The sequence below is a fragment of the Mustela nivalis genome, assembly GCF_964662115.1.
Source record: "Mustela nivalis genome assembly, chromosome: 8".
Classification (NCBI taxonomy): Eukaryota; Metazoa; Chordata; class Mammalia; order Carnivora; family Mustelidae; genus Mustela; species Mustela nivalis.
Window position 1 is genome coordinate 72,541,615 of NC_139027.1, and position 26,048 is coordinate 72,567,662.

At 41.8% G+C, this 26,048-nt stretch overlaps 2 protein-coding genes across 3 annotated transcripts in view; one reads left to right on the top strand and one right to left on the bottom strand.

Moving 5' to 3' along the window:
* The window catches only part of FBXO11 (F-box protein 11), an 88,707-nt gene extending 87,387 nt beyond the window's left edge, over positions 1-1,320 (top strand). For both annotated transcript variants that reach the window (XM_082746786.1, XM_082746787.1), the window contains exon 23: positions 1-1,320. In XM_082746786.1, the coding sequence (XP_082602912.1) occupies positions 1-130 (130 nt within the window). In that variant the 3' untranslated portion in view covers positions 131-1,320.
* Positions 1,287-25,473, bottom strand: MSH6 (mutS homolog 6). The gene is made up of 10 exons (XM_082746747.1): positions 25,063-25,473; positions 13,414-13,613; positions 10,264-10,433; positions 6,297-8,844; positions 4,159-4,424; positions 3,031-3,148; positions 2,633-2,722; positions 1,884-2,038; positions 1,579-1,778; positions 1,287-1,457 (listed from the first exon to the last, which is right to left on the bottom strand). The coding sequence occupies exons 1-10, from the start codon at positions 25,314-25,316 to the stop codon at positions 1,376-1,378; spliced, it is 4,083 nt and encodes a 1,360-aa protein (XP_082602873.1). The 5' UTR covers positions 25,317-25,473; the 3' UTR covers positions 1,287-1,375.
* Positions 25,474-26,048: the final 575 nt, after the last annotated feature.

Sequence of the window (26,048 nt, forward strand, 5' to 3'; positions counted from 1 at the left end):
GTTTTTCTGTGACTGTGGTGCTGGAACACTGTCTAATCCTTGTACATTAGCTGGTGAGCCTACACATGATACAGATACACTATATGACTCTGCTCCACCTATAGAATCTAATACATTGCAGCACAACTGAATTCCTTCCCTAAAGAAAAAGTCCTGCCATTCTAACATCATAACTTAAAACATTTTTTTCGGAAGAAGATTTAAAATATTTGCCCATGCTACAGGAAGAGACTGTATTAAAAATGGATACACGAGGTCAGTTGACACTATGAAGCTCAAGCTACCAAAAAGAAAGTGGCAATATATTGACTCAGGATCTCAAAGCTGGGTGTTTTAGCATTACTGTGTAAAGACTTTTGAAGGGACAGAAGTGAAGAAATAAGCTGCAATTTTGTACAGATACCAACTTCTGAAAAAAAGCTGGTGTTTTTACAACTAGCATTGAATGCAGTCCAATTTGCAGTAGTACTCTTCAATAGACAAGCAGCTTTGTTGCTGCCTTTATGGACATGGGTACCAATTGCTTTTGTAATATGGTAAAAATGTGAGCTAGCACTTCTGCGTTTCTTTTGATTTTTTTAACATGTATTCAGATTGAGAAATATGATTTTAATGCTTTAATCTCATGTAGTTTGTTTTTAATTTCAAGCAAATCTTCTTGTACTTGAATGTGCCCTGTTTTGTTAGCACACCTAGACTTGCTGTAACTGTACTCATGTCCCAGTATGTACGTTCTTTCTATGAAAGAGAAAACACTAATCTTAAATTATATCCAGCAATGTTTCTGGTATCCTTTAAGAAAAGTTAAGACTATTATTTCCTTCCCTTCCCTGTGCAGCATTCAAAATCACCCCTAGAAAAAGTGAGTGTTTTAATGAGACTTCCTAGGAAGGGATGCACTGTAAAACAAAAAGTATTCTTGTAACTCAGTTTTGTGAAAGGTAAAAACTACTATGTTTTAAAGTACACTTTAGAAAGTCTCTTCAAAACAGTCCTGTATTTGAACTCTGTTCATAGTTTTTTTTTGAACAGTTTAGACAAACCGCTGGAAATTAAAAGCAATTTCCTGCATTAAGCTGAGACAAGTATATATACAGCCCTATACAGTTTCATAGCCCCCCCCCCATTTATGTGTATTGGTGACAGTGGGTATAAACAGCCTGAAAGTGTATGCATGTACCATAACATCTAGACTTAATATATTGTGGAGTATTCAATAACCATTATGTAGAAGGTAGATAAGAATTAAAAGGGTTTAATTTCCTAGAAAGAAAATGGAAAAATGGTCATTTTTAAAAAATAAAGTTTATTAGATCATAATGTTGTCTGAATTTACCACCTTTGTCAAAAGCCAACTCAGAGCTTCCAATGTAGTCTATAATTCCTTAATCAAAGTCAGTAATTTAGGGACAGCTTCAGCATCTAGAGTCGACCTTTCACTAGCCAGGCAGACTTCCCTTAAAATTAAAAAAAAAATAAAAAAGGTATCAGTTCATGTTTTCCACAGTGCATGAATAAACAGCAAAGGGGGATGGTGAAGGTCAGCTCCATAGCAAAATTATATGCAAGTATAATTACCGAAATAATCGCAGTGATTGAGTCATCTTCTCAAATTCTCTTGCTTTTCTATGTCCCTTTTGAATAATCTCCTCTGGAAGATTAGCAAGCCTTGCTGCATTAAAGCCATAGCTTTTAGGACAAGCTCCCTTAATGAATTTGTAGAGAAAGGTAATAGTCTCCTGGCTGGGATCCTCACATTCATTTTCTACCATGCATGCCTAAAAAGGAAAATATTTTATTATGCTGTGTTCATGTGCTAGCAGTGGACATACCTGTCTTGATTCTCTCCAAAATCTAAACTTCTGAAAGCAGTTTATACATACCATGTGGCCCAGGCGCACTGCAACATTTTGAGAATAATCTTCTACTAATGAATGGTAGTGGGTAGAAAACAATGTACGACATTTTATGTTCTCAGCAAGTTCTTTAACAACTGCATTTGCTATTGCTGTTCCATCAAATGTTGCAGTACCTCTCCCTATGAAGGTAAAATATGCATAAATTATATATCTGCCTTATACCACAAAGGAATGGAAAAAGCCGGGGGGGGGGGGGGATAAAATAGTGACATAAATTAGTGCATCCAAATAATAGACCCCATTTAGCTAAACATCCACTTACCAGCCCTGGGAGTAGGGTACATTATATTTTTAAAAATTTCATTTTTTAATTAATCTCTACAACCCAACATGGGGCTCTAACTTAACCCTGAGGTGAAAAGTCCCACATTCTACCAACTGAACCAGCCAGACACCCCTGCATTTCTTTTTTTTAAAGAGTACTCTTCGGGTACCACTGATCTTCAGAAATGTCCTATTAGTTTCTCATTAAATGTTAACTATTTTAATAGGACAAAATTTAGAGCCTTGTAATCAAAGACCATTTTTAACATTATCTATTATCTTCCAGTATAGGTCTGAATGGCACTAGAGGTGGGTCTATGGCATTAGAGGTAAATGCTTTCAGACTTTTTAAAAAGGAAGGGCCAATCATCTTCAAGAAAAATTAGAGTTTACAAAAAAATTTTTTTAATTTTATAAATAGCCTTCAAATGGAAATTGGAATGTCTTACCCAATTCATCCACAAGGACCAAAGAATGTGCCGTTGCATGTGTAAGTATGCTGGCAGTTTCACTCAATTCAACAAAGAACGTACTTTCACCTAAAAAAAACCACACACACACAACATACTACTAAATAGAACTAGAATACTCAATTAGTCTATTCATCTTTTGGTTCATATCATGAGCTACCCAGTACTAAAGATTACATCTCATTAAGAGATAATGCAATTCTTGCTTGAAGAAAGAATACTTTCAAGTGCCTCAGAGTACTCCACTCTGTGTAACAGGAAAAATCAAACATCAAGTTTAATGGCTGGTACACATTTCAAGACAGATGTATTTATTGTACAAAATATAGAAATGAACAGGCCAGTAATAAAGCCTTAGGTGAAAAAAGAAAACTCACCTGACATTATTCTGTCGGAGGCACCAAGTCTAGTAAATACTCTATCAATTGGTGTGAGCCTACATACTTCAGCAGGTATGTAACAACCCGTTTGGGCCATTATAGCTAATAGGCCAGCCTTTGGAGGAAGGAGGAAAAGGTCTTTACTAATTGGTATTAAAGAAAAACATAGATACACATCATTTATGTAGTAGTCAGGCACTCTTAAAAACCGTTCACAATCCAAAGCAGGTAAAGTGAAGCCTAGAAAAACAAGAGGCTTAGAACCTAACTGGCCTTAAAACCGCAAAGCCTGTGAGATTTTAACCCACTGCATTAGTGGTCTCACCATTGGCTGACTACACAGTAGAATCACTTGGAAGCTCTTTAAAATTACTGATGCCTAGAACCAATTCCAGACCAAATGTATCAATCTGGGACAGTGGAACCCTATCTGTACTTTCTTTGTCAACTTATTCTAAGTGATACAAAAAAAATGAAAATGGGATTGAAGACCACTGGACTATATACTGCCTCTTGCTAGTTAGTGAATTTGGCGAACCTAAGATTAAATACAGGAGAGCAGGGGGGTTGGCAAATATTTTTAGTCAAGGGCAGTCTCTGTCACATTTTTTTCCTTTCTAACCCTTTAAAAAATGTAAATCATTTTTAGCTTAGTGGCTGGCCAACCCCTGGTATAAAGACATATTTATTGTCTTTCCTGAAAGCAGTTTCCAAAGGTTATTAAAGGTCATGAATTCTATTTGCTCACCTACTTGAACAAGTCTGTCATGGTTCTTTTATAAGGATTCCCACAAATGAGTCTGAGTAACACACCTCTAACATTTTCATTCATTATGGATACATATACCTTCAGAGGAGAGGAATCCAATCAAGTCAGAGTTCGTAAAGTCATAAGCTGAAATCTCTCAGATTTTTAATGTATGCTCCCCATTAACATGAGCAGATACTTGATAAAGGTAAATACAATTCTCAATTTTACAATACAAAGCATTTTTCCCTTGCTTCCTAGTATGCTGGTGACTGAATTCTATATAATTTATGTGCTATTTGGAAAAGGGTGGCGTAAATATGTAATATATTCCCAAAGTATACAAATGACCTTGTGTACCCTAAGGTTCAGTTTACCTGTCTCATGAGCGTAGACTTGCCCCCCATATTAGGTCCAGTAACAAGCACACAATAAGCTTTGCCATTTTCCTCCTCTTCCTCACAGCCTATTAGAATGTCATTAGGTATAAAGTCATCTCCAAAAAAAGTCTTCGTGATGCAGGGATGACGTGATCCTCTAAGGTCTAAGAAGGGAGGAGTACCTTCTTCTGGCAACAGAATTACTGGACGACACATAGGGCCATCACCCCCTCGACTGTAGTTAGCCAGGCACAGTAAGACATCTGTTAAAGAGAGTGTAAAAGTGAGGCTTCATCATTTTAGAAGCTGCTTAAGAAGCACAAAGATCCAACTAATTAATATAAAAAGTCATTCAAAAACACTTTTCCAGTGGAGGATGGTATGTTCTAGTTGCTTTTTATACATTTTTTTTTCTAACAACAGGCACTCTAGAACACACAAAATGCTTTAATGCGTTCATTAACAGAAAATGAGCCACCAGCCTAAATGTTTCTATGTGTCTTCATGGGAGCACTTGTAGTGAAATGAGAACTCATTTTCATCCCAAAATCTCTCCCCTCAAGACAGACCCCCTAACATCTGGACCAGAGGAATGCCAAGGGTAAGCTAAGAGATACTGGGGAAATGCTAGACTGAACCACTTTTACTTGACCTAATCCTGGAACTAACACTTCTTAGAAGTGAAATATTAACACAACAGGCACACTGATACAAAAGCATCTTTTTGAACACTTTTAAATTACCCACCAAACTGCTCAAAGTTGTATTGGTTTAAGGAATCAATGTGGTACAAACCAAAGGATACTTCTGGACAGTTGTATTCAGATCAAAAAAGTTCTTTTACAAATTTGGGTAGTTACTGTTGTCTTTTTTTTTTTTTTTAAGATTTTATTTATTTATTTAAGAGAGAGATCACAGGTAGGCAGAGCAGCAGGCAGAGAGGAAAGGAAGCAGGCTCCCTGCTGAGCAGAGAGCCCGATGTGGGGGCTCGATCCCAGGACCCTGAGACCATGACCTGAGCCGAAGGCAGAGGCTTCACCCACTGAGCCACCCAGGTGCCCCTGGTTACTGTATTCTTAAAACACAGCGGGGGGGGGGGGGGGGACTGTGAAACACCAAAGGCTCCAAGTATGTTGGAATTTTAAGGGGAAAAAAGTATTTATGAAATTGAAAAGGTTGCCAAATTATAAATATATAAATCAGGGCTCTTAGAAATCAGCTGTAAGAAAGAAAATGTGATGATCTGGGCTAAGAGCAAAAAGAATAAAATCGTGAAATCTATGCATGTAGGGGTGCCTGGGTGGCACAGTGGGTTAAGCCTCTGCCTTCGGCTCAGGTCATGATCTCAGGGTCCTGGGATCGAGCCTCGCATCGGGCTCTCTGCTCCTCGGGGAGCCTGCTTCTTCTTCTCTCTCTCTCTGCCTGCCTCTCTGCCTACCTGTGATCTCTGTCAAATAAATAAATAAAATCTTTAAAAAAAAAATGCATGTAAAGAGATCGACTGAAAATACAAGAAGTGGTGATGGGCCAAGATACAGTTTTAACTTATTCTAACAAAAATGAGAAGCTTAAAAAAAAACCCAGGGGCGCCTGGGTGGCTTCTGCCTTCGGCTCAGGTCATGATCTGGAGCCCCACATCCAGTTTCCTGCTTGGCAGGGAGCCTGCTTCTCCCTCTCCCTGTGCTGTCAAATAAATAAAATCTTTAAAAAACCAAAAAATCAGGATCATGATACTAAAGGTACTAAAATCTGGGGTGCCAGGGTGGCTCAGTCAATGGAGCATCCAGAACACAGGACTCGCCTCCGCTTAGGTCCCTAACCTCAAGGCCCTAGTTCAAGCCCTGAATTAAAAACAAAACAAAATTCCCTGCTTTTTAAAAAACAAAAAACTAAAAATCTATCAATCTTTCAATTATTCAAGACTGAACAAGACCAAAAAATGAACTTGAATTGCTCCAGGCAAACTAAGCCATTTTGTCTAGTGAGGGCACAAGTATATACACATCAAAATACATAACCGTATTCAGAAATAGACCTCAATGGCAAATGTCCAATGGACTTAAATCTTAATGCATAACTGGGACATAAGACATGACTAACCAAACCCTTAGGAATAAGCTTGTTCAAAGTCTTACCCAATACTGCGATGCACTCAACAGCAGACTGCCAGTCCTTATAATTTTTATCAAAGTTATAGAACAGTCGTCGCATGCAGTCCTTCAATGATATGTCTCTCCGTTCTTCAGCATTTATCAGATTAGCCAACTTCTTCTCAATAGTTTTGGTCCAGTATCGCTTACAGCCCTTCTTGGTAGATTTCAACTCGTACTCTTCTGGCAAATTACGAGTGATGAAATTCTCTGGAATTTCCAACTGGTAACGGTTCCTACCAATCCCCCAGTAGACAATGGTCCTACAGCCAATTCGACTGCGCTGTTTCTCCAAATATTCCAGGAGGCTCTGTTCATTTTCTCTTATGTCAGCAAGAGCTTGATCATAATCAGAGTCAAATCCTGCTTTGGGAGTAATTAGTCCCGTCTTTCTAGCCTTCTCATGGTCAAAGGCTGTATCCCATCGGTTCAGTTCTATAGTCAAATCTGGGAAACGGCCCTGAGGAGTTTTTGTCTGTAGAGTAATGACCTGCTTAAGGATTTTAGACTTAAAGTTGTCAGCAATTTCTTCCATAATCTCTATAATTTTACATATTACTTTGAATCCTTCTAGAGCAGAAAGAAAATCAATAATCTTTTTTTTGCTGTATGTGGTTTCTTCATACATGATAGCCCTGCTATCTGGGTGGTTCTGGCTCTTCAGGGGAGACCCAACATTATGAATTTTACTCAGCAGCCTTTCAAGGTCTGGAAGCTTCTTCAGAAGGTCTACCACATCAGAGATTTTGTCAGGCACAGCCATGAGGTCTTCTATAGCATCTAGACGATCGTTGATAGCGTAAGGGCTACAGAGTGGAGCACAAAGCCACTGCTTGAGAAGCCGCTTACCAAAGGGAGTATGGCAACTATCAATCTTTTCTAGTAGGGTCCCTTCAGTAGAACCATTTGTTCCATTCATGAAAATCTCCAAGTTGCTTAATGTCACAGCATCTAGCACCATTCGCTGGTTGCCTTTAGCAAAAACAGCACCAGGTCTTGTAGCACTGACCATGTCAGAATCCAAGGGAATGTATTCTTCAAAATTTGCCATTGATAAGAGCTCTTGATCAATAAGGCATTTTTTGAGGTAGAAGACACAACCACCTAGAGCAGAGAGGGCCAATTCACTCTTTTCTCCTGGTGTCAACCCAAGAGAATCAGACTCTGAGGTCATATCTTTAAGCACCTGAGGTAACAGTACCCCACTGTCCTCATTTAACTTTTCCTTAAAATATCCTTCTTCAAGGAGCGTTCTCAATGTTTTGGCTGCGTCCCAGAATTGGGAGCCTGGTATCAGACCTTCCTGAAGTGAGGAGGATAATGAACCCTTTAGAATCATCTTAGTTTCTGTTGAGAGATTTCCCTTCTCAAACAAGACTTGTACTGGAGGATAGTGTGCCACTAGAGTCCTAAATCTGGAACAATGGCGATCATCCAAAAACTGACCTATGAAAAACTTTCCCAGTGAGGTATCAACAAAGCATACTCCATACACCCGAGTGTGGCCAGAAGAATCCTCCTCTTTTTCTTTGAGGCTAAGAAGATACTTACTATAGTTCTCAGAGGGATCACCTTCCAATACACTGTAGGTCTGTGTACCCTTAGTAATGACTCTACAGATCTCCCTCCTCACCACTCTATCATACTTAGATATATGTGCCATCTTCCGGCATCGTGCCTCCATCATCTCCGGGGTCTCTGTCTGTTCCACTCGTGCTACTTTATAGCCCTTTTGAACCAGAGAATCAGAATATCGGCCAAAGGCAATTTCTGGGAAACCAGAATGAGCCCAGTTGCCTTTCATGAACACTAGTCCTAGTTCGTTGACTCCAATAAGAGCATCCATGTGGTATAGTTCATAAAACTTGCCCACCTTATAAAATATAACAAGATCAAAGTTCTGAGACTTAATCTGCCACCACTTCCTCATCCCAGGAGTACAGGAATTAAGGAAATCCTCAGGAACATAGAGTGTGGATGCATCAAAATCAGGGTGATCAGGTCGCCTTCTCTGTAGATCTCTTCTCTTGTCCTCCTTAAGCCACTCTAGGGTTTCATGATACCAGATAGTGGGGCGACTATTATCATCACATCCTCCACTAACGTGGGCTTGAGATTCAGAATTTTGAGGGGCAGAGAAAGCATTCAAAGCACTCTTGGTTTCTGATGAAATGCCAGTTGATCGTTTGGTGGCCAGGGGCATTTCCTTCCTTGAACTTTTCCTTTTGAGAGAGCCATTTCCGGTCACCATTTTCTTCCGCTTTGAAGCAACTTTGACAGGACTGTCCAGGCCTTCACTGTCACTGTCCCCCACTCCACTGCTTATTTCATCACTACTTCCTTCCTCCTTCCCATCTGGCTTGAATTCCACGTCAGAACCACCAATGTCACTCTCCGAGTCTGATATGACCCTTCTTTTCTTTATTTGGCGGCTGCTGCGCCTAGATCCTTGGACCTTGGGCCGTACTTCCTCTTCACTTTCAATTTCATGATCATCTTCTTCACTCTTATCTGATGAGTAAGTTGCACCAACCTGACAGGCAAAGAAAGAGTTATTTAAATAAAAAAACAATCTGGAAAATTACAGTACTGCTGTGGAGTATCTCTCAATATGCTGCAGTATCCTGATCAAGAGAAGAACCCAGCTCCAGAAATGAGAAACTTTCCTCCTCCAAGAATTAAACACACACACACACACAACTATCAATTTCAGTAGCATCATACTATAGGGTTAAGTGATTCTCTCCTGAGTTTTATCCTGTACAGTAGTGATGAAGCCATTAGCATGACCATATATCTATCCCAAATACCTACAGTTGATGACCCTCCTTAACAATCAGCTGTGGAAATAACTTTAAATCCCCATTACCTTTCTTCCAGGGTCATCTCTCCTCTTCCAGAGGGATGTATGATGAACTTTGCCATTTTATAAATTTTAGTTTAAGAAAGCAGTGCAATCTGTATGGGTTTCTAGTCCTTGCTCTTCCACAAACCAGCTGTAGCTTCTTGGGCAAGGCATAATTCAGTTATCATGGATCTCCCACACATGTGAAGTTATAGGAGGTTCAGTGATCTCTGTATTACCATCCAGTTCTAAACCTTTCATTAATGGTAAGACCCCTGGCCTCAAAAGTAAGATTAAAAATACTTTCTTTCATTTCTCTTAAAATACTCGTTAGTTTGTTATTCCCTATCTATAATATAAAATCAGGCTCAGTCATAAATGAATCTCTTAAGCGCACAGTTCATTAATTTGTTAAATTAGAGAAGAATGATCAATTCAAATAGTGACTATTAAAGTTTGAAACCCAGGTTGTATTTCAAGGATATTTAACCTCTCTTACCTATCCGAAATACAAAAAAAAAAAAAGTATTGAGAGCATTAGGAAATCCATTTCCAGGGCTTAACCACACCCTCAAATAGAGGCTTACTGCCAGACATCATAACCAATTTTATCACCATGTTCTTACTGTCTTGTTAACCTGTTACCAAAATGGTACTACCTCTTATCTTCCACCAGGCTTGAAGCTTGAGAACTCAGGCAAAATGGCTGCTGAGATTCTAATCTAAAGTAACCTACAGTCCTACAGAAATATAGAATTATGGGTACAAGTATTTGGGGTACATGGGTGCACAGTCAGTTAAGCATCCAGACTCCTGATTTTGGCTCAGGTGATCTCGCTTGTGAAATCAAACCCCTCATCGGGCTCCCTGCTGTGCATCGAGCCTGCTTAAGATTCTCTCCCCCACTCCCCATGCCCCTCCTCATGCTCACACACTCTCACAAAAAAAAAAAAAAAAGACAAAAGAAGGTATGTATGAGGATTAAAGTGTGTGTGTGTGTATATATGCAAATCATATAAATAAAACAAGAGAATATCACTTTAATACCCCCCTTTTCCATCACTTTCCCAAAAGAATTAGCAACTGACTTGTTTAACAGTAGCCCACCTCCGTCTCTTCTTCTTCCTCTGGTTCGGAGGGTTCATCACACACTGCTAATTCAAGCCTCTCAATCTTGTCTTTATTCAAGGCTTCATCTGCACGTTGCATTGCTCTGAGTATTTCAGGCTTTGAACTGTAAAAATGACCTCCTTTTTGCACTTCCTTCGATTTTGAACCTAAAAAATTTAGATTTATATTTCTTATTAAGCAAATCTTATTTATAAATAAGAAACATTAGCTAGGGAATAGGCTCAATGTATAATATCTGTTGTAATGGACAAGAATCAAGAATAGTTTTTAATGCCCCATTACTTTTGACTGATAATAGACCAATAAAGCCTACCTAGAAGAAATTACCAGGGGAAAACTACTAGTGAAACTTAAATTACCTATCTGACCTCCTTGAAGTTGCCTTAACTGTTGGGTCACCCAGGGCTATTTCATCTCTCCTGACTGTGGCCCTAAATATAAAGCACACCTCTTCAGATGAAGCACGAGATGTTCAAGGGGTTTGAGACGCTTTGTACAAAAAAATTACTTCGAAGGCAAAAACTACACTGACAGTTAAATGAAGCTATGATACTAAGTTTATCCCCAAGGTAATTAAATAGGGTATACTAAAAACAAAACCCTACTGGTAAGGATACTAACATTCTGGAAAGGTAACCTAGTTCAAACTGAATTTGTTGTTGTTGTCTAGATTAAATCAAGTTGTTTGTTTTCAGGTCAAACTCTTCCTTTATCCCTTTATTTTTTCCCCACGACACTATTTATTTGACCCAGAGAGAGAGAGAGAGAGACAGGGAGAGAGCAAACACAAGCAGGGGGGAGCTGTGAGGGAGGAGGCGGCTCCCTGCTGAGCAGAGAGCCCAAGGTGGGGCTCCATCCCAGGACCCCAGCCAAAGGCAGGTGCCTAATGACTGAGTCACCCAGGCATCCCTTAAATTTTCTTCAAGATTTTATTTATTTGAGGGGCGCCTGGGGGGCTCAGTGGGTTAAGCCTCTGCCTTCGGCTCAGGTCATGATCCTGGGGTCCTGGGATGGAGCCCCACATCAGGTTCCCTGCTCAGTGGGGAGGCTGCTTCCCCCTCTCTCTCTGCCTACTTTTGGTATCTCTGTCAAATAAATAAAATTTTAAAAAAAGAACTGGAACCTAAGTGAAGGGTCCAATTCACTATAAAAAAAAAAAAAAAGATTTTATTTATTTGAGGGAGAGCACACCTATGAGTCAGGGGAGAAGCAGAGGGTAAGGAGAGAGAGAATCTCAGACTCCCCACTGAGTGGGATGTGGGGCTCCATCTCAGGACCCCAAGATCATGACCTGAGCCAAAACCAAGAATCACTCAACTGACTGAGCCATCCAGGTGCTCCAAGAGTTATAATTTTAAATGACACTCCTGTCCTCTGACCAAAAGATTAGATGCAGATAATCACAAGTCTAATGGCACAAAATTAGTTTTTCCTAAGAGGCCTAACTAGCAAGGTCTTTGTTTTCTTCTGACCAAATCAGAAAACAAACCTGAACTTGTCTAAATTTAACAGATCCAAACATTATATTATTTCCTTTTTTCTACTGTATGATAAAACTAACAGGATATCCTAAAGTGCCATTACATTAGCAACTTAATGGACTGGCTAAAATAAAGGTGCAATTTCCCATTTTTCTAAAGAGCTGCACCAGTACTACAAACTGTAACAATCAAAATCCACTGGAGGGTGGCCTCCTAACTTCCTCAAGTGCCTGTCTGCAGCTGCATTCACCCCCACATATCTAATGACCTACCTCATCGTTACCCAAAAAACCCAATGCATACTGCATTTACAATTTTAAGGACCCCCCCCCACCAAAAAAAAGAAATAAAAACCTACTTTTTCCTCATCCATGCTGTTGCAACAATTTGGAAATTTAAATGGCAAAGGCAATATTCAACAGGGTTGCATTTACAAAATAATGACAATATATATGTAAAATTTGGGGGGTATTTTTAAATTAAAGTCCTGTTGCCAAAGCTTTGTTTAGAATCTCGAAATTAGAGGTACCTGGGTGGCTCAATCAGTTAAGCATCTAACTCTTGATTTCAGCTAAGGTTAAGATTTCAGAGGAGCGGAGAGAGACGGAGCCCTGCGCTTGAGATTCTTCCCCTCCCTGACCCATACTCACTAGCATGCTCTCATTAAAAAAAAAATATCATCTCAAGATTAGTCCTAGAAAAAGACCCTGTTAACTGGTTCAGCTCTCTCACTTTATAAGTAAACAGTATTTGAGTTACTTAGTTGGCCAAGATTATACAGCAAATTAGTGCTGAAGACAGAACCAAATGTTCAGATTCTTTTTCCATCCTGCAGGTCAGATTTCCATGCAGACTTAACTCCTGACCCTGCAGGATGAGCACTAGGACCAAAAGTCAGAATTCCCAGAGACTCCTAGCAAATTGACCCATATTGTGATTCCTAAACAATGAGTCCAGCAGCACCCTAGCCTGAAGAACCTGAGGATAATGAGCAAGGACTCATTCATGCTCAAGTGTAAACAAGCACTGAACCCTGCAAACACAATGTGCACACACGGTATAACTCAACAAACTGACAGGGTGCACCTGCCCCAAGTGACACTACATAGGCGGGACTGCTGCAGTCTAGGACTTTAAAAAGGTGGACCTGGAAAAAAAACATTATGGGTCCAAAAGTATGATGTGAAACTCAACGTAGATACACTCATAAGTGAGGGTTTTAAAGGCCAGGTAAATATGCATCTCCATCTGCCCTAGACAATGTCACTTATCTATTTGCTATATATCCTGACTGCATTGCCTTTCTCTTAGATCTCTGACGACGGGACACTGTTAACTTAGCCTTTTCATGCCTGAATTTGGTAGTATGGTCCAAATGAGATCTAATCATGGAAACATTTTCCCCTTAAGGGCATGATACTGCCATAAGTCAACTGAAAATAAAGAAATAAAAATTCCACTCCACAACCAACCAGACCAGTTGTATCTTTTTCCCATGATGGAAGCATTCAACCTACCACTCCTGAAATTTATTGGCATAAAACACACTTAATTTCACTGTATGGCAGTCAAAGACACTTGTGCTCATGTGCTGTGTGCTTGCTCTCTTACTCACTCTCACACACACTGAGGAGTAGACTCTTACCTGTATATGGCTTTAATAGCCTTCTGCTAACCCAGCCCCTTGTTGGGCTGTCATCAAAAAACTGTACATGAACTCGGACAGACTTTCCTTTCTCACGGATGAATGTTCCATCAAAAGGGTGGTTGTATACCAGGCAAGGCCACCAGGGGTAACCCTCCATCTTGGCCCAAACCAAATCACCTGGTGAGAAGTCACAAGAACTGTTGCCAAAGGAAATACATAACTTGGTTAATATCTGGTTAAGTTGCATTATAGGCAATTACCTACAAATAAGCAATTCCAAGGAAGGCATCTGGTATTAATACTGAAGCCTTTGAAGTCTTCTGGCATTAATATTCAAGCACCCAAATTCTAGAATTAATTTTTTAAAATCAGATGTTCAAGTCATTTTTAAAAACATAAGCAAATATCACAATGCTTTTTTAAAATATTAAGACAAATACAAATATAATGAATTCTGGTATTAAGATGAGAAACTACTTCTCAGAATAATCAAAGTTTATAAACAATGGCCAAATTATGACAGAATACTGATGCAAAGAAAAAGGCACAGACTCATTGTACATGCTCTCCAAATTATAATGTATCACACCTGTATACCACAATATGGTACGTATCAGGAATAGGACCTGACCCAGGGCATTAATAAAATATGAAAAACACTGATATGTGATTTGATAATGACAAATATTACCTCATTTGACTCTAGTATACCACAATATGGTACGTATCAGGAACAGGACCTGACTCAGGGCATTAATAAAATATGAAACATTGATATGTGATTTGATAATGACAATAAATACTACCTCATTTGACTCTATTTGAAATGTTTCCAGTTAACATTCCACAACCTACCTAGCACACTACCACCCCCCAGCCCTAAAAATCTTGTGAAAAAATTCCATTTGGATTGGAAGTGCCTGACTTGCCAAAAAATAATGAATATATATGCCTGCAGAATCAAAAACAAAGATTCAATCTTCATGAAAACTAATTTGGTCCTGAAGGTTTCTTGAGAAAGGGAAAGGAGAGGTAGAGGAAGAAGAATCTAGCTGAAAAACTACAGCAGATGTACGCCTGAAACTAATGAAACACTGCATGTTAGCTAACCAGAATTAAAATTAAAACTTGACAGGGGCACCTCGGTGGCTCAGTCGATTGAGCCCCTTATTGGAGGCTGCACTGGGTGTGGAGCCTGCTTGAGATTCTCTCTCCCTCTCCCTCAGCCCCTCCCTACTCATGCACACATGCTCTCTTAAATAAATAAAAACAAAAAGTAAAAATTTAACTACAGCAGAGTCCCTCAGTGATGGAGTAATAAATTCTGCTCAAATACTATATACACCAAGATTTTCTGAACTTGCTGAAAGGTTTTCACTAACTGCAGAAGTAAAATAAATAGACTACAAACAAGAACATTTTAGAACAGCTTGCATTAGTACATTGGGGTGACCTTATTCAGACCTAAGGATAAAGTTAAAGTATTCCTTTCTTCAAAAATGTGAATATGGGGGGCGCCTGGGTGGCTCAGTGGTTTGGGCTGCTGCCTTCGGCTCGGGTCATGATCTCAGGGTCCTGGGATCGAGCCCCGCATCTGGCTCCCTGCTCCGCAGGAAGCCTGCTTCTCTCTCTCTCTCTCTCTCTCTCTCTGCCTCTCTGCCTACTTGTGATCTCTGTCTGTCAAATAAATAAATAAAAAAAAAATGTGAATATGGAATCCCCCTAGGCTACACAGTTAGAAAAGAGACAAAAACAACAGCATGGCTAGCTTTTCTCAAGGGCCTTTGCAGCATGTGCACTCTTACAGAAATCTACAGCAACCAGCACAAGCACAAATCCATAAATATTGCCATCAAGCTCACCATGTAGTTCATCTTCACAAAGGAAGCTCTTATCCAATTCCAGTTTCTACCAGGAGCCCACAAACAGGAAACAAAGACCCTGAGAGCTCTGCAGAATGGTCTACAAGGCTCCCTACTGTCAAGCAGGCTTTCTCTTAACTTCGGCCAGGTAGCCACTTAACCACAAAAAGCCTATTCCGAGTTATCAGAAAACTGTAAGCTTTTTTTGTTTGAAAGTACCTGAGACTGCCCTAAAACTGTACTCTTTCTGCTGCTAAAGGAGGGAAGTAACTGGTCTCCCTAAAGACACTTGATCAGTTCTGAGTCCAAATCCTGAGCATCATTTTTAGAAGACTGGTCATAGTAAGTACGTGTTAATTCAATGAACATGTCCCCATCAGGAAGCATATTTCTGGCTGTATAGTTTTGAGACATTAGGCTTCAAAATGCATTATCGAAGCAAATTTTTCTGAAGGGTATCAGCAGGGATACCTATCTGTCAAGCCAGGCTGCCCTTTATTTCTTATTAAAGATTTTATTTATAAGAAAGAGAGAATGCGCACTGAGCAGGGCAGAGGGACACTGCCCTCTGAGCAGGGAGCCCAACTCGGGGCTTGATCCCTGCGGATCATGACCTGAGCCACGGCAGGTGCTTAACTGACTGAGCCACCCAGTCAGGCACCCCTGACTGCCCTTCTTAAAGGCAACTAAATCCCTTAAAAAGTTGAGATTCAGGTAACATTTTGGTGTGTACATAGCAAAGTCTAAGCCCCATGTGGCTAGTCTGAGGCAGTCTCTTCCCGATGTACTGAATTTAGTAAATACAGGTGGATAAGTGCTGAGCCCAACCAGTATGAGTGAGGTTTACAAAGAGCTCCTGGTTTGTAAAATTCAAGAGGTCGGGTTTTTTTGCCTGTGTGAACGGAGTTATGGAGGGTAAGGACTAATTGCTGAACTGGGCACCAGCTATTTTATAACATACATGTCTTGCAACGGAGCACTTGCAGGAATCTCAGCAGTCTTGGGGTCTCCCAGAGAAACTACATGACTAGATGAAAAAAAAATTTTTAAAGATTTTATTTCCGAGAGAGAAAGCAAAAACATGAACGGGGAGGGGCAGAGGGTGAAGCAGACTCCCCACTGAACAAGGAGCCAACTGCAGGGCTTGATCCCAGGAAACTGGGATCACGACCTGAGCTGAATAAGGCAGACGCTTAACCAAATGAGCCACCCAAACACCTACCTAGATTAAAATTCTCGAGCAAAAATGAGATGGCCAAGCCTGACTCCTGAAAGTCCCCTCTATCCTTAGCTAAAAGTAACTCAAGTTTCTGACTGAGACCTAGAAGTCATGGGGAGAATTTTTTTTAGCTTTACACCTTAACTTACTTTGTGATAAAATATTACTGTTTTAACATAAGTAAGTTCATTCTAGTTTTATTCCCAAAGGAAATAACTTGAGCTAAGACTATGGTTACCTTAAAACTCTCACTTGTACAAATGTAGTACAAATTGCAAAACACACTATACAGTGGTGTTCAAAGGTCTCATAAATGATTAGAAGATTCTTTTCCAAGGAACCAAAGTTATTAAAAATTTAGTATCTTTAATTTTGCAAGGCAAATGTAATTTCCATTAGAGAAAAAATGTGTAAAAGCTAATTACAATTATCAGTTTTCAAAAGTAAATTTCTTATCTGTAAAGTTAACTATTCAAATTGTTTTTCAACCTCACTTTACCCTAAATGTAATCATATACTTATAAAATCTTACACATAACCTAACTTTTCCAATGTTAGCAGTTGGCAGTACACTATAAAATGCAAAGACTAAAAAATTTAGTTAATAAGCACTGTTAAAGTGCCGAAGCTTTTTAAAAGCTGACACTTTGAAAATTCTGGTCCAGGAAACTGTGGCTTCCAACCAAAATGAGCATTAAGCAGGAAATAAAATATACCGTGTAAGTACCCCTGGGTGACACTGTCTGCCTTCAGCTCAGGTCATGATCTCAGGGTCCTGGGATCGAGTCCCACATTGGGCTCCTTGCTCAGGGGGGAGCCTGCTTCTCCCCCTCCCTCTGCTACTACTCTCTCTCAAATAAATAAAATCTTTAAAAGTAAAATAAAATTTCTCTTCAGTTAATGCTAAAAAAGTTTTTAATTTTATGGGAAGACTTCAACTCTCTATAGGTAATTTTAAAACTTTGATTTCTAGTAGTTGTATAGTTTCCAAAGAATGCCAACATAAAAGGAAATATAATCCATGCAAATACTCAAGTTTTCCTACCAACACTAAATACTGTATTTTAAAATATACAGGGGATACCTAGGTGGTACAGTTGGTTAAACATCTCTCAATTTTGGCTCAGGTCATGATCTCAAGGGTCATGAGATTGAGGCCAGAGTTGGGCTCTGCATTTAGCACAGAATCTGCTTGAGATTCTCTTCCTGCTCATGCTCATTTTCTCGTTCTCTCTCAAAAAAACACCTTTTTTTAAAAAAAAGATTTTATTTATTTATTTGACAGACAAGAGATCACACGTAGGCAGAGAGGCAGGGAAGCAGGCTCCCTGCTGAGCAGAGAGCCCCATGCTGGGCTCGATCCCAGGACCCTGGGATCATGACCTGAGCCAAAGGCAGAGGCTTTATCCCACTGAGCCACCCAGGCGCCGCTGCCCCCCTGCTTTTTTTTTTTTTTTTTTTTCAATAAAGCATGGAAATACAATGCAAGCCTACGGTTCACAGCTGGAATGTGCTATAATCTGTCATACGCCGGTCCTTATCAAGAGCCTAATAATCCTATAAAATCACATCCAGCTATTCCACTGGCTCTACTTAAGGCCTTACCCAATATATTAACTTCACTGTATTTTAATATTTGGCTATATTTTCTGATAATCTTAACATCTTTCTCTTTTCATGTAACTGTCTTAACAAGGATCATTAGCCCTATGCAAATCCAATTTGAAAATATATAGGCCGAAAAGTCACCTCACATCTAAAGATTTTATTACAATGTAAAATACACTGCTTCCTAAAGCCCAAGCTAAAATGCCAAAATATTGGAATTACCTTACAAGGTACTTACAAAGAAGATCCAATTACAACTTTACGTGTGTTTTTTAAAATGTTAATATATAATTCTTCTTAAGTTTATTTAGGTAATCTCTACAGCCAACAGAGAGCTCAAACTCATACCCTGAAATCATGGGGCACCTGGGTGGCTAAGTGGGTTAAGCCTCTGCCTTCAGCTCAGGTCATGATCTTGGGGTCCTGGGATCAAGCCCCGCATCAGGCTCTCTGCATCAGGCTCTCTGCTCAGCAGGGAGCCTGCTTCTCCCTCCGTGTCTGCCTCTCTGCAGACTTGTAATCTCTGTCAGATAAATAAATAAAATCTTAAAAAAAAAAACAAAACCTGAGATCAGTAGCACCCACTCTTCTGAATGAGCCACCCAGGACTCCCCAAAATGTTAATATATCTTAAATTCTTGATATTCTTGGGATTCCAAAGGCAGTTTTAAAATGGGGGGGCAGTGCTGTGAAGTGTGTAAACCTGGCGATTCCCAGACCTGTACCCCTGGGGCTAATACATTATATGTTAATTTAAAAAATAATAAATGAAAAAAAGGGGGGGAGGTGACAGCTCAGAAAAACAAATGTAAAAGCCGTTGTACAGGGTGATGGACACTGGGGAGGGTATGTGCTATGGTGAGTACTGTGAATTGTGTAAGACTGATGAATTACAGACCTGTACCCCTGAAACAAAGAATACATTATTAAAAAAAAAAAAAAAAAAAAGCTGTCATACAACTAGGGCACCAGGCTGGCTCAGTGGGTACAGCGTATGACTCTTGATCTCAAAGTCACAAGTTCAAGCCCCACGTAGGCCGCAGACCTTACTTTAAAAATAATAATAAAACCTTCATACAACTAAAAATAAGAAATGACTCAGTAAAGCCAAACATACACTGAACAGATTTTTTAAAATTTTGCTTTTTAAAGTCACATTTTGTTTTCACTTTAGTCCATAATCTTGGTGTCAATTACTGGTTGTACCCCCAAATTCATAATCAACTTTTTAGGCCATCTACTTTAAAAAAAAAAAAAAAAATCAGTGGATACAAAAGCACTACTAGAATTTGCTTCTGTAAGCAATAAAAAATAAACTGGGCTTGTCTAACAAAAACCTGTGCATATAAACATTGAGTCATAACATGAACACACTCTGAAACCAACTTTAGAAATCAGTTATTAGTGTTTGCAACTAACTCTCAAGGTGGACCATTAGAGGAGACTTCCCCTACCCTTAAACAACTAAATGCAGTACTGAGAAAAAAGAAGTAATCAGAACAATTAATTCCAATGCCCCCACAATACCTACTCACCTACCAATACACTTCTGCCCATATACCTTTTCCTTCTCCTTCAGCTTGTATTAACTATGGCTCATCATTTATGCACAAGGGTCTAGGGTGACCATATGAAACTACCATCCAAACTGGCATCTAATCTTATTTTCTAAATAGCACTGGAAAAGAAACCTCAAAGAAGTTAAAAGAAAACAGGTTCTTTAAAATTTTTCTTCAAGATTTTATTTATTTGAGAGAGCAAGTGAGAATACAAGTGGGGTAAGGGGCAGCTGACCGGGGAGCCCAGTGCGGGACTCAATCCCAGGACCCCGAGATCATGACCTGGACCAAATGCAAATGATTAACCTACTGAGCCACTCAGGCACCCAGAACCCAGATTCTTTGTGGAGAAGCTTAATTTCATGCCTTAGAGCATGTAAAAATCATCAGAATGAAGGTTTTCAAAAGCCCTGAGGCAATGTTAAGCCATAAAAGCAGCTCAAAAGGGGCACCTGGGTATTGCTCAGTCATTAAGCATCTGCCTTCAGCTCAGCGTCCTGGGATGGGGCCTCAGATGGGGGTCCCTGCTCAGGTGGGAGCCTTTTTCTCCCTCTTCCACTCCCCTGGCTTGTGTTCCCTCTCTCGATGTCTCTCTCTCTCTCTGCCAAATAAATAAATTAATTAAAATCTTTTAAAAATTACTTTTTATAAGGGCACCGGGGCTGGCTCAGTTGTTAAGCGTCTATTTGCCTTCAGCTCAGATCATGATCCCAGGGTCCTGGGATCTGGTCCTGCATGGGCTCCCTGCTCAGCTGGGGAGTTTGTTTCTCCCTCTTCCACTCCCCCTGCTTGTGTTCCCTCTCTCACTGTCTTTCTGTCAAATAAATAAAATCTTAAAAATAATAATAGTAATTTTTTTAAAAAGCAGCTGAAAAGAGGTTCCCACATACCAAATTATGACAAGTTGAGCATCTTTTTTTTTTTTTTTAAAGATTTTATGTATTTGAGAGAGAGAGAGAGAGAGAGAGAACACACAAGAAAGCACAAATGGGAAGGGGGAGCAGGGAGCCGCTATATAGGGCTCCAACCCAGGACCTGGGATCATGACCTGAGTCTAAGACAGCTGGGTAACCGACTGAGCCACCCAGGCACCCCAAGTTTGAACATCTTTAATACCTGCTTTAATTCTGAGAATCAAAACAAGTTAGGTCTGTGACACTGAGTCCACAGAATATTTTTAAAGAGCTTGAATTTTTTAAATTCTCTTTTCTTAAAATAACTATTATTATATTGGGTGTAATATTAATTGGAAAAACATACTGCTATAAATATGCTGAACTGGGGTGACTGGGTGGCTCAATGGGTTAAAGCCTCTGCCTTCGGTTCACGTCATGATCTAGGGGTCCTGGGATCGAGCCCCGCGTCAGACTCCCTGCTCACGGGGAGCCTGCTTCCCTTCCTCTCTCTCTGCCTGCCTCTCTGCCTACGTATGATCTCCGTCAAATAAATAAATAAAATCTTTTTAAAAATAAATAAATAAATAAATAAATACACTAAACTGTACGAAAGTTCTTAGGAAAGCACCCACAACTAGTGCAGATAGTTACCTTTAAATAAAGGTGCTGAAAAAAGATTTGCCATGTCTGACCATTCCTTGTCTGTGAATGGGAACAGGGCATACAATTCAAGGAGAGACAATTATCACTGAAATAAGACTGTAAAAAATAAACTAGCCAAGATTTGTAGTAATAATACTAAAAAGCCAGACATAAGTGGTCAGAAGCCTTATTATAGCTGTCACAATTATTATCTCAAACTACAGAAAAAAAGGAAAAAAGAAACCTACAGAAAAAATAAAGTATGAGAAGCAGGCTTAAGGTACACATACGTCCTGCTACTTTTTTTTTTTCCTTTTTTAAAGATTTGTTTATTTTGAGAGCACAAGCATGTGCATGTGGTGGGCAGGGGCAGAGGGAGTAACAGACTCCTCAGACTCCACACTGAAAGTGGAGCCCCATGTGAGGCTCAACCCCAGCACCCAAAGATCATGACCTGAGCCAAATCAAGAGCGGGATGCTTAACCAACTGGGCCACCCACACGCTCCTCCTTCTACTCCTCTTATAGCCATTTACTTCAAAACTGATGTCATCTGGCCTCTCTCCTTGCTCTCATGTCCCATTATCTACATCATCACCAACAGCTGTGTGCTCTAGCACTTTCGTCTCTCAACTCCTCTTCTAAATCCTACCCCCACTGCCACTACCCTCATGCTCTCTCCATTACCGGTAGGTCTCCCCACCAAACACACTTAAGTCAATGAGATATTTTTTTTTTAAGATTTATTATTTTTTATGTAATCTCTACACCCAACGTGGGGTTCGAACTCACCACCACGAGATCAAGTCACAGCATCTACAGACTGAGTCAGCCAGGCACCCAGAGACTGAGCTTTCTAAATCCTCAAACTCCCCTAAGGATTTCTTAAATAAAATCTATTGAAGTATTAGCCATAAAGAAAAAGACTGACAAATCTGACATTACAAATTTCTGTTCAAAATAACATAAGCTGGCAAAAGGACGACCCAAGGTAGAAAAAGACTTTGAATCACACACCACTGGCAAAGAACTACGGGAAAAAAAACAAAACAGGCAAAACACTTGGAACACTTAAGTACAAGAGGAAATGTACATGTCCAACATTAAAAGATGCTCAACTTCTTCTTAAAGCTTTCAAGTGACGCTTAGAAAAGTCCAGATGTCTTGGTGGCCCATCAGTTTGTTCGACTGGATCCTGACATACCCTCTTCTTCAAGGGTCCCTTCTCTTCTCTTCCTGTCTATCACAATCTGCAGGACCTTCTTCCTGAACCAGCTTCCTAACACCCCCTTACTCCCTCTGTATCTGACTCCTGCCTGCCTCTTGGGTCTTATCCTGAAGAGCCAAAAACCTACCCTGACATATATATCCCCCTTCCCCTGACCAAAGCACACAGAACCTATACACTCTGCTTCTGCTCCAAGAATTGCCTTTTTGCTTGTCCTTGAATACAAGGGTGGATCCAAGATCCATAATGCCTAATTCTGTGCCTGGCACAGTAGCAGGTACATGATGTGCATTTGCTGAATGAAGGCCTTTTAGCATGGATGCAGGAATAATCAGTTCGCGTAATATACAATAATAATTATATATAATATAAATTTTATATAATATATATATTATAAATATATAATAAATAAATAATATATAAATTATATATAATAAATATAATAAACATTATAACACATCTTGCATGTCCCATGAAGAATGATGAAAGAAAAACTATTATGGAGGATGCAAATGTAGCGGAGGAAAAATATCTTCTTTCCAGCCTTCTGAGTTCTTGGCTGAGACCCCCTTAGGAGTAAAAGGTTAATGAGAGAAAACCAAAAATAAGTTTATGTATACCCCCGTATACATAGGAGATACTAAGGAAAACTGACTAACTCAGAACAAGAGACATCCTTACAAATGGAGGTTTCCTTTATAAACTAAAATCTCCCTTAGAGAGTAACATTGTTACTTCTCCTATCTACAGTTTCTCAAAAAGAATGAGCTCAGGGGCTCCTGGGTGGTTCAGTGGGTTAAAGCCTCTGCCTTCAGCTTGGGTCATGATCCCAGGGTCCTGGGATCAAGCCCCGAACTGGGCTTTCTGCTCGTTGGGGAGCCTGCTTCCTCCTCTCTCTCTGCCTGCCTCTCTGCCTGCTTGTGATCGCTATCAAATAAATAAATAAATAAATAACCAAAAAAGGGGGGGCTCAGGAGTGGGGGGGGGGCTCAGGAGTGCCTGGGTGGCTCAGTCGGTTACTCAGCTGCCTTTCCCTGGGGTCATGATCCCAGGGTCTGGAGCCCCATATCGGGCTCCCTGCTCAGCAAGGAGCCTGCTTCTCCCTCTCCCTCCCGATTCCCCTGCTTGTGCTCCATCAATTAAATAAAATCTTCAAAAAAAAAAAAAAAAAAACCCTCAAAATAATCTGTAAGCCAGAGGCATATCCTACTACTCTTCACACAATTATATAGTTAAACTCACTGCCTGAAAGGGTCACTTAAAGGAAAGTAGTACTGTAATGACACTTAGGACTTTGGAAAATCTGTAGGACACATAAAACAACACATTCGAATGAGCCTACTCAGAACCACTAACCAACTCTCCGATCTTTAAGGGAGTTCACTTTTTCTAAACCTGTTTCTTCATCCTTTCAAAGGGCTACCATTATCCTTTGTGCCTAATACAATACCTGGGATACAGAAAATGCGAGCTTTTCAAAATGTCGCCCGCTGCTCCGACAAAAGGCCGGTCACGCCGTGGAACAGTACCGAAGGGCTCCGAGAGAGAGGACACCTCCCGGCAGGCCTCTGCACAATCGCGTCCATCCATCCCTGCCCAGGACCAGACCACAGCCTTTAGATAGTCTCACTCTCAACTCCGGAAAAGATTGCGGGGCCTCATCCTCCCATGCAATTGTCAACAAAAGAGACACTATATCATAAAACAGCATCTTTTTCAACTCCGCACAATACTTCCACGTATATCAAAATTAATACAGCCTCTAAATTCTTCATTTGTTTTGTTGCACGCTCGGCCTATCTTTGGAATGAGCCGGCGGACCCCAGCACTTTCTGCTCCCACCTGCCCCGCCCCTGCAACCCTCACGCGGACCAATCAGACTCCTCGGTCCGCGGCGTGACACACCCCCGGTGCACTCAGCTAGCGACCCACCCCCACTCCCACCTCCTGTACAGCCCCAAGGGCTGGCCTAGGGCCCACCGCTCCCAGGGTCGAGGCGCCCGAGGCTCCCAGCCAAACATTCAAGTGCTTCCCGAACCTCTGCTGACCCTCAATTCCCTATCCCAGCTCTCAACAAGGAACCTCCTCCTCGAACCCCTCTCAATGCACGCCGCGCCCCCACAGCCTCTGCGGTACAAGTGTTCATCCTCCCCGAAGGCATTCCTCTTTCCCGCCACCCCTCCCCCGCTGCAGACAGGCACCACCCCTTCCCCCCCCCCGCCCCGGTGCGCACCCCGCGCGGAGCTTGCACAGCTCCTTTCTCTTCCTGCCCCACCCCCAACGCTCCCATCTCCCCTTTCTCCTCGCTACCCCGAGCAGTTTGCACTCCTTCTCTAATCCGGCCTTCCACCTGGTGGTACCCTCCTCTTCCTCCAAAGTCTGCGCGTCTCTTCCCCCGCTTTCTTCCCGCAGCCCATTTCCTCTTACCCTGTTTACAGTCTACGCCCCCTAACGCCAAGGCTACAAACTCGGGCCCTGCACCCTTTTAAAGCCAAGTATGCAGCCCCACGTCCTCCGAGCTTAAGGCCTAGCTGCGAACCCTCACAAGCCCTCCAAAGCGAGCGTCCCTTCCCCAGGCCCCCTTCGCCCAGCCGCTGTGCCCCCACCCCCAATTCCCCCCCGTCCCCCGCTACCTGGCGGGGACCGCAGGGGCGGCAGTTCTTCGCAGCCCTCCATTGACGTTCCTCGCCTCCGGCGGCGACGCGGAGCCTGCCAAGGGCCCAGGCCCGGCCTCGCTCCAGGCCGCATCCCCGCCGGGAGAACGGGAGGCCCCGGTGGCGGCGGCGGCACCGCCGCCTTCACCTGAAGCCCTGACCGAGGACTTATTAGCATTATTCAGCGCTGGCGACTTGGGGAAGAAGCTGTACAGCGTGCTCTGTCGCGACATAGCGACGGCCGGCGAGGACCAACCGCTCTGTCGGACCGAGCGGCTAGACGCACGGAATAAAACGCGCGGCGACTGCTGGCGGGAAATCTGGGGGGAGGCGCGCTGCGCTGGAGGAACACTGGCCCCGGCGGCCAATCGGCAGGCGCCCGGGCGTGCGCGGACGGCGTCGCGGGCGGTGCGCGCCCGGCCCCGCCCCCTCTCGGGCCTCCCGGCGACGTGGGGAGGGGACAGGGCGCCCGGCTGCGCGGGGCTCTGGCCGCAGGCGGCGGTGGGGGGGCCTGGCGCGCGCTCTCCGGGGGGCTCACCCGGGCGAAGCCCGCCGCGGAGCCTCGGCCTCGGGACGCCGGCTTTCCCAGAAAGGGAAGGGGGCAGGGACTGCGAGCAGGGGCCGCGCGGTACGGAGATAACGCGCCGCGTGCTGGAGTGGCCTGGCTGCTGGGGTTGGAAAAAAGCCCCTGCGGAGAAAGGCCTTCCCGCGCCAGCATGAAAAATCCTATGGTTTAAAGCACTTCCGGGGGGAGGTGTGGAGGGGGAGATTCAGGTTTATTCAGCAGTGAATCAAGTTCCCTGTTCATCTTGTATTCTCAGAGCGTTGCCCTTAGCAGGCACTTGACACACTTGCTAAACGGATGCTAAGTGGCAAGCCTTTACCTGTTTATAATAAAACCTGCCAGCTACACAGAGCTTTCCAATTATTTCACATAGATTAATTAAATCTGCTCACAGAGCTTT